This window comes from Maylandia zebra, unplaced genomic scaffold (genome assembly GCF_041146795.1).
Source record: "Maylandia zebra isolate NMK-2024a unplaced genomic scaffold, Mzebra_GT3a scaffold12, whole genome shotgun sequence".
NCBI lineage: Eukaryota > Metazoa > Chordata > Actinopteri > Cichliformes > Cichlidae > Maylandia > Maylandia zebra.
In genome coordinates, this window is record NW_027490042.1 from 90904 (window position 1) to 99986 (window position 9083).

The 9083-nt window shown below is 40.0% G+C and overlaps 1 protein-coding gene and 1 long non-coding RNA gene across 2 annotated transcripts in view; both read right to left on the reverse strand.

Annotated features, from left to right (window-relative positions):
• LOC143416115 (actin filament-associated protein 1-like) overlaps positions 1-551 on the reverse strand; it is a 39560-nt gene extending 39009 nt beyond the window's left edge. Inside the window, exon 1 of the mRNA XM_076881492.1 lies at positions 381-551. Coding sequence (XP_076737607.1) covers positions 381-551 — 171 coding nt within the window. The remainder of the gene's footprint in view (positions 1-380) is intronic.
• A 1921-nt stretch (positions 552-2472) lies between these two features.
• Positions 2473-6174, reverse strand: LOC143416117 (uncharacterized). Its single transcript, XR_013096479.1, has 2 exons — positions 3600-6174; positions 2473-3449 (listed from the first exon to the last, which is right to left on the reverse strand). It is a non-coding gene; the product is annotated as an uncharacterized LOC143416117 (long non-coding RNA).
• Positions 6175-9083: the final 2909 nt, after the last annotated feature.

Below are 9083 nucleotides of genomic sequence, written 5' to 3' on the forward strand. Positions count from 1 at the left end.
TATCATTATCAATATATGAAATAATTAATTTTTAATTTTATAATTAACACAAATTAAAGGTTTCACTGATAAACACATAATTTTTCCTTGCTTTGAACCCCATGTTCTATATAGATTACAGCTCTGATCTGGAGAACACTATTTTAAAATACTGTGTAGGGTTTTTGTCAAATGATTAAGAAACAGACTCTCTGTCACAAGAGACAGAAAGGTTGTATCTTAAAAGAAAAGTCTCCAAAATTTGGTAGAGTCTGATGTCATGCAGTTTCATAAACATGTATTCTCCCCAAAGAATGACACCTGAAAACTTTGCCTTAAATGAACTTTTCTTTTCCCTTTTTAGGAGGCGCCTGATATCAACGTGAAACGCACTGCAGTACTTCGTGCCCTTCCTGTATGTCTATGTCTGTGTCAATTTTGGGCTCCTGAGAGGGGTTATCATCCACTTCCTGCTCCACAAAGGCTTTGTGTGGATACTGACGCTTCACTGTACCATCCTGTCTGGCAACCTCTGCTTCTTTTCGTATTTGTTTTGCAGAAGAGATCCGCATGTTCCCTTCAATAAAACCAAGATGACGTGCAATGAATTTATCTATCCTTATAGGGAGATTTTCATGCTTGAACAGACCATGTTTAATGTTCTTGAACTCTGCTTCAACATTAGCTAAAGTTGCAGTGAGTTTTTTGCTCTGAAATAGGGGAACCATTTCTCCAGTTCAGAGTGGTAGGTATCCTCCCAATCTAATTAGGTGTGGGACGAGCTCAGGTAGATAGTGCATATTGTCTCGATCACCATGATCTTCAGCATGGCACCTGCTCCCCTCACAAATATCTGCCACCCACTGCCTTAAGTCGGTGTTTATTTCTGTGCATGGATCCAATCTAATGTCTTCTTCTTCCTTGTCATCAGAAACAGACATAGTCTCATCTGAAATTTTTCTTTTCAGATTTGATTTGGACACTTCTGACATAATGAGGTTTCCAAAACTGTCACAGCCTTCTGTCTCACTTAATGCCACAATAGCAATGCTGCGTATTAGGACCTCTGCTTCTTCCAAGGATTGGGACTTGACAAGTTGTGCCATTGATCGCACGTAGAAATCCCTCACCCGATGAGGCTTTTTTCCTCAAACAGTCCCACTGGCAAATCATTTTGATTAAGTGTGCCACATCCACTCTAATGAAACATTCAATTCAATTCAATTTTATTTATATAGCGCCGAATCACAACATAAGTCGCCTCAAGGCGCTTCATAGATACAGAGAAAAACCCAACAATCATATGACCCCCTATGAGCAAGCACTTTGGCGACAGTGGGAAGGAAAAACTCCCTTTTAACAGGAAGAAACCTCCAGCAGAACCAGGCTCAGGGAGGGGCGGCCATCTGCTGCGACCGGTTGGGGTGAGAGAAGGAAGACAGGATAAAAGACATGCTGTGGAAGAGAGCCAGAGGTTAATAACAGATATAATTCAATGCAGAGAGGTCTGTTAACACATAGTGAGTGAGAAAGGTGACTGGAAAGGAAAAACTCAATGCATCATGGGAATCCCCCGGCAGCCTACATCTATTGAAGCATAACGAAGAGAGGATTCAGGGTCACCTGGTCCAGCCCTAACTATATGCTTTAGCAAAAAGGAAAGTTTGAAGCCTAATCTTGAAAGTAGAGATAGTGTCCGTCTCCTGAATCCAAACTGGAAGCTGGTTCCACAGAAGAGGGGCCTGAAAACTGAAGGCTTTTATTCGATTCCATTACTGTGGGGGGGCTGGTTGACCTTTTGACCTTTACATTTTCATTAATATCTTTAAAACAGAGGCAGCACAAACCAGCACAAACGTAACACAGTTGATTGACACCAGTTTTGTTTGATTCCATTAATGTGGGGGGGCTGGTTGACCTTTACATTTTCATTAATATCTTTAAAACAGAGGCAGCACAAACCAGCACAAACGTAGCACAGTTGATTGACACCAGTTTTGTTTGATTCCATTAATGTGGGGGGGCTGGTTGACCTCTGATGACCTCCAGAAATTTGTATGGATTTCTTTAAAATGATAGCAGCACAAACGTAAATTTTTGCAGCACAAACCAGCACAAACGTAGCACAGTTGATTGACACCAGTTTTGTTTGATTCCATTAATGTGGGGGGGCTGGTTGACCTCTGATGACCTCTACAAATTTTCTTGAATATCTTTAAAATGATAGCAGCACAAACAACAATTTTAGCAGCACAAACCAGCACAAACGTTTGACATCAATTTTGTTCGATCCCATTAATGTGGGGGGGCTGGTTGACATTTTGACCTTTACATTTTCATTAATATCTTTAAAACAGAGGCAGCACAAACAACAATTTTAGCAGCACAAACCAGCACAAACGTTTGACATCAATTTTGTTCGATCCCATTAATGTGGGGGGGGCTGGTTGACCTTTTGACCTTTACATTTTCATTAATATCTTTAAAACAGAGGCAGCACAAACCAGCACAAACGTAGCACAGTTGATTGACACCAGTTTTGTTTGATTCCATTAATGTGGGGGGGCTGGTTGACCTTTTGACCTTTACATTTTCATTAATATCTTTAAAACAGAGGCAGCACAAACCAGCACAAACGTAGCACAGTTGATTGACACCAGTTTTGTTTGATTCCATTAATGTGGGGGGGCTGGTTGACCTCTGATGACCTCTACAAATTTTCTTGAATATCTTTAAAATGATAGCGGCACAAACAACAATTTTAGCAGCACAAACCAGCACAAACGTTTGACATCAATTTTGTTCGATCCCATTAATGTGGGGGGGGGGCTGGTTGACCTTTTGACCTTTACATTTTCATTAATATCTTTAAAACAGAGGCAGCACAAACCAGCACAAACGTAGCACAGTTGATTGACACCAGTTTTGTTTGATTCCATTAATGTGGGGGGGCTGGTTGACCTTTTGACCTTTACATTTTCATTAATATCTTTAAAACAGAGGCAGCACAAACCAGCACAAACGTAGCACAGTTGATTGACACCAGTTTTGTTTGATTCCATTAATGTGGGGGGGCTGGTTGACCTCTGATGACCTCTACAAATTTTCTTGAATATCTTTAAAATGATAGCGGCACAAACAACAATTTTAGCAGCACAAACCAGCACAAACGTTTGACATCAATTTTGTTCGATCCCATTAATGTGGGGGGGGGGCTGGTTGACCTTTTGACCTTTACATTTTCATTAATATCTTTAAAACAGAGGCAGCACAAACCAGCACAAACGTAGCACAGTTGATTGACACCAGTTTTGTTTGATTCCATTAATGTGGGGGGGCTGGTTGACCTTTTGACCTTTACATTTTCATTAATATCTTTAAAACAGAGGCAGCACAAACCAGCACAAACGTAGCACAGTTGATTGACACCAGTTTTGTTTGATTCCATTAATGTGGGGGGGCTGGTTGACCTCTGATGACCTCTACAAATTTTCTTGAATATCTTTAAAATGATAGCGGCACAAACAACAATTTTAGCAGCACCAACCAGCACAAACGTTTGACATCAATTTTGTTCGATCCCATTAATGTGTGTGGGGGGGGCTGGTTGACCTTTTGACCTTTACATTTTCATTAATATCTTTAAAACAGAGGCAGCACAAACCAGCACAAACGTAGCACAGTTGATTGACACCAGTTTTGTTTGATTCCATTAATGTGGGGGGGCTGGTTGACCTCTGATGACCTCCAGAAATTTGTATGGATTTCTTTAAAATGATAGCAGCACAAATGTAAATTTTTGCAGCACAAACCAGCACAAACGTTTGATACCACTTTTGTTGGATTTGAAGAAGGTGGGGGGGCAACTTCACTCACATATGTCATGTCTACTGAATTCTCATTTTTCATGCCTGTGGAGTTTATTATATGGACGTGGTGACAGTGTAAAGACAGCCTGCTCTTCTGATTTAACTTTTCAAGCATTCACACTAATTAGTGTTTAAACCTCCCATGGTTCTATATCTGGGGATGTGGCTTTGGTTTGCACTGATGAAAGCTTATAGTTGAAATGTGTTTGACGGTAAATGGTCAATAAAGAAGACAGCATTTTGTTTTGTTTTTACACAATGATTTTGTCATGTGCTGTGTGCAGGCAGGAACTGTGGACCCAATGTGCAGACACTTGGAGGTAAAAGTGTGAACTTAAAACAGCTTTAACGCTAAACACAAATATAACAAAAGCAAGAATACCAAAAGAAACTTACACAGGCAGCCAAACAGAACACACAGCATAGGATGAGGGAGATCGCGACAAAGACCAAAGAAAACTCAGGGCTTACATAACCAGAGAGAGCCATCAGGGAATGGGAGACAACAGAGAAACACAGCTGGGACAAATAAGGGTAGCGAGACAAGGGAAGCAAATCCAGATACATTAACATGAGACATGGACTTTCAAAGTAAAACAGGAAACATAACACAGACAACGCGGACTTGACGAGGGGATACAGCAGACAGGGGGAGACAGAACAACTATGTAACACAGAGACAGAAACCAGAAGACAGAACTCTAAGAAACCAAAAGACTAGAAATGATAAATAATGGCAAAATCAAAGTTCAATAATAATGTAAAACTCAAAATTTTGGGTCAACGAACCCAGGCACCCTAACAGATTTATTTTTACAGTTAATTTTTTTCTATTTAATTATTTATTTACAGTCCACCATACCTCTGATCCCCTGTCAATCCATCCACCCCCTTTTTAATGGTGTATCTGATTCAGGGTCATGAAGGGCTGGAGCAGCTGTCACAGACTGAGCAAGGTACACCCTGTACAGGTCACCAGTCTATGGCAGTGTCCCACTGTGTGTAGCACAGATTTCACTCTCTGGCTTTATTTATAGCATAATAAGACATTTTACTTTTAAAAATCAAGGACACCAACAAGGCAGATAGGGCACATGCACTGGGGCCACAAATGTCCCAGGTTTAGTCCGTAATTCAATTCAATTCAATTTTATTTATATAGCGCCAAATCACAACAAAAGTCGCCTCAAGGGGCTTCATAGATACAGAGAAAAACCCAACAATCATATGACCCCCTATGAGCAAGCACTTTGGTGACAGTGGGAAGGAAAAACTCCCTTTTAACAGGAAGAAACCTCCAGCAGAATCAGGCTCAGGGAGGGGCGGGGCCATCTGCTGCGACCGGTTGGGGTGAGAGAAGGAAGACAGGATAAAAGACATGCTGTGGAAGAGAGCCAGAGGTTAATAACAGATATGATTCAATGCAGAGAGGTCTATTAACACAGCGGTCCCTAAGCGCCACGGACCGGTTCATGCCCGACAATATTTTTACGGACTGGCCTAGTACCGGTACCGTAAAAAAGAAGATTTATTCATAACACACGTGAAAAGACCCAGGAAAACCGAGTTAACGATAAAAACGATAACAAAATAACGCTAAAAAAACTATAAAAATCCTGAAAACCATACATTTCACACCTGAGCCTCAACTCTCAACTCTCGTGGCCCGGTACCAAACGACTCATGGACCGGTACCGAGGCCCGGGGGTTGGGGACCGCTGTATTAATACATAGTGAGTGAGAAAGGTGACTGGAAAGGAAAAACTCAATGCATCGTGGGAATCCCCGGCAGCCTACGTCTATCGCAGCATAACTACGGGAGGATTCAGGATCAGTGCTCTAAGTGCTCTAATGGGGTGATATGGTACTACAAGGTCATTAAGATAAGATGGGGCCTGATTATTCAAGACCTTGTATGTGAGGAGCAGGATTTTGAATTCAATTCTGGGTTTGAAGGGAAGTCAAAACAGGAGAAATATGCTCTCTCTTTCTAGTCCCTGTCAGGACTCTTGCTGCAGCATTTTGGATTAGCTGAAGGCTTTTCAGCGAGTTTTTTGGACATCCTGATAATAATGAATTACAGTAGTCCAGCCTGGAAGTAATAAAAGCATGAACTAGTTTTTCAGCGTCACTCTGAGACAGGATATTTCTAACTTTAGAGATGTTGCGCAAATGGAAGAACGCAGTCTTACATATTTGTTTAATACGTGCGTTGAAGGACATATCCTGGTCAAAAATTACTCCAAGGTTCCTCACAGCGTTACTGGAGGCCAAGGTAATGCCATCCAGAGTAAGAATCTGGTTAGATACCATATTTCTAGGCTTTTCAGGGCCGAGTACAATAACCTCAGTTTTATCTGAATTAAGAAGCAGAAAGTTAGCGGCCATCCAGGTCTTTATGTCTTTAAGACATTCCTGCAGTTTAACTAATTGGTGTGTGTTATCTGGCTTCATGGACAGATAGAGCTGGGTGTCATCTGCATGGCAGTGAAATTGTATGCTATATCTTTTAATGATGCTGCCTAGGGGGTGCATGTATAGTGTAAACAGAATTGGTCCTAGCACTGAACCTGTGGAACTCCATAATTAACCTCAGTGCGTGAAGAGGACTCTCCATTTACATGTACAAATTGGAGTCTATTAGATAGATGTGATACAAACCACTGCAGTGCAGTACCTGTAATACCTACAGCATGTTCTAATCGCTCTAATAGGATATTATGGTCGACAGTATCGAATGCTGCACTGAGGTCTAGCAGGACAAGCACAGAGATGAGTCCACTGTCAGAGGCCATAAGAAGATCATTTGTAACCTTCACTAAAGCTGTTTCTGTGCTGTGATGAGCTCTGAAACCTGACTGAAACTCTTCAAATAAGCCATTCCTCTGCAGATGATCTGTTAGCTGTTTGACAGCTACTCTTTCAAGGATGTTTGATATGAAAGGAAGGTTGGAGATTGGCCTATAATTAGCTAAGACTGCTGGGTCTAGAGATGCTTTTTGAGTAAAGGTTTAACTACAGCCAGCTTGAAGGCCTGTGGTACATAGCCGATTATTAGAGATAGGTTGATCATATTTAAGATTGAAGAATTAATTAATGGCATAAGATAAAGCCATAAACATGTTTGTCTGAGTCTTCTATCAAAAGTTACAGCGATTTATATGAAGTTGTACGAAAATGCTTTCTTTCGCCAAGACAGTGTGTTTCTCACTGTTACATGCATTTGAATGGGAAACTCGCCTGAAACAAAGTATAGGTTTTCATTATGTGAATAATTTTAAAATCTTAGCTCAAACGGCTGCAAAACCTGTTTGCCCAGCACGGGGATATTGAGTTCTATAAGATAAAGCCATAAACATGTTTGTCTGAGTCTTCTATCAAAAGTTGCAGCGATTTATATGAAGTTGTTCAAAAACGCTTTCTTTCGCCAAGACAGTGCATTTCTCACTGTTACATGCATTTGAATGGGAAACTCGCCTGAAACAAAGTATAGGTTTTCATTATGTGAATAATTTTAAAATCTTAGCTCAAACAGCTGCAAAACCTGTTTGCCCAGCACGGGGATATTGAGTTCTGTAAGATAAAGCCATAAACATGTTTGTCTGAGTCTTCTATCAAAAGTTACAGCGATTTATATGAAGTTGTTCAAAAACGCTTTATTTCGCCAAGACAGTGCATTTCTCACTGTTACATGCATTTGAATGGGAAACTCGCCTGAAACAAAGTATAGGTTTTCATTATGTGAATAATTTTAAAATCTTAGCTCAAACGGCTGCAAAACCTGTTTGCCCAGCACGGGGATATTGAGTTCTGTAAGATAAAGCCATAAACATGTTTGTCTGAGTCTTCTATCAAAAGTTACAGCGATTTATATGAAGTTGTTCAAAAACGCTTTATTTCGCCAAGACAGTGCATTTCTCACTGTTACATGCATTTGAATGGGAAACTCGCCTGAAACAAAGTATAGGTTTTCATTATGTGAATAATTTTAAAATCTTAGCTCAAACAGCTGCAAAACCTGTTTGCCCAGCACGGGGATATTGAGTTCTATAAGATAAAGCCATAAACATGTTTGTCTGAGTCTTCTATCAAAAGTTACAGCGATTTATATGAAGTTGTTCAAAAACGCTTTATTTCGCCAAGACAGTGCATTTCTCACTGTTACATGCATTTGAATGGGAAACTCGCCTGAAACAAAGTATAGGTTTTCATTATGTGAATAATTTTAAAATCTTAGCTCAAACGGCTGCAAAACCTGTTTGCCCAGCACGGAGATATTGAGTTCTATAAGATAAAGCCATGAACATGTTTGTCTGAGTCTTCTATCAAAAGTTACAGCGATTTATATGAAGTTGTTCAAAAACGCTTTATTTCGCCAAGACAGTGCGTTTCTCACTGTTACATGCATTTGAATGGGAAACTCGCCTGAAACAAAGTATAGGTTTTCATTATGTGAATAATTTTAAAATCTTAGCTCAAACAGCTGCAAAACCTGTTTGCCCAGCACGGGGATATTGAGTTCTATAAGATAAAGCCATAAACATGTTTGTCTGAGTCTTCTATCAAAAGTTACAGCGATTTATATGAAGTTGTTGAAAAACGCTTTATTTCGCCAAGACAGTGCGTTTCTCACTGTTACATGCATTTGAATGGGAAACTCGCCTGAAACAAAGTATAGGTTTTCATTATGTGAATAATTTTAAAATCTTAGCTCAAACGGTTGCAAAACCTGTTTGCCCAGCACGGGGATATTGAGTTCTATAAGATAAAGCCATAAACATGTTTGTCTGAGTCTTCTATCAAAAGTTACAGCGATTTATATGAAGTTGTACAAAAACGCTTTCTTTCGCCAAGACAGTGCATTTCTCACTGTTACATGCATTTGAATGGGAAACTCGCCTGAAACAAAGTATAGGTTTTCATTATGTGAATAATTTTAAAATCTTAGCTCAAACAGCTGCAAAACCTGTTTGCCCAGCACGGGGATATTGAGTTCTATAAGATAAAGCCATAAACATGTTTGTCTGAGTCTTCTATCAAAAGTTACAGCGATTTATATGAAGTTGTTCAAAAACGCTTTATTTCGCCAAGACAGTGCGTTTCTCACTGTTACATGCATTTGATCGGGAAACTCGCCTGAAACAAAGTATAGGTTTTCATTATGCAACTGGTTACTGCATTCTTAGTGGTGGTATAATTTATTTAATGAGGTGCATAGACAACTTCAATGACCAA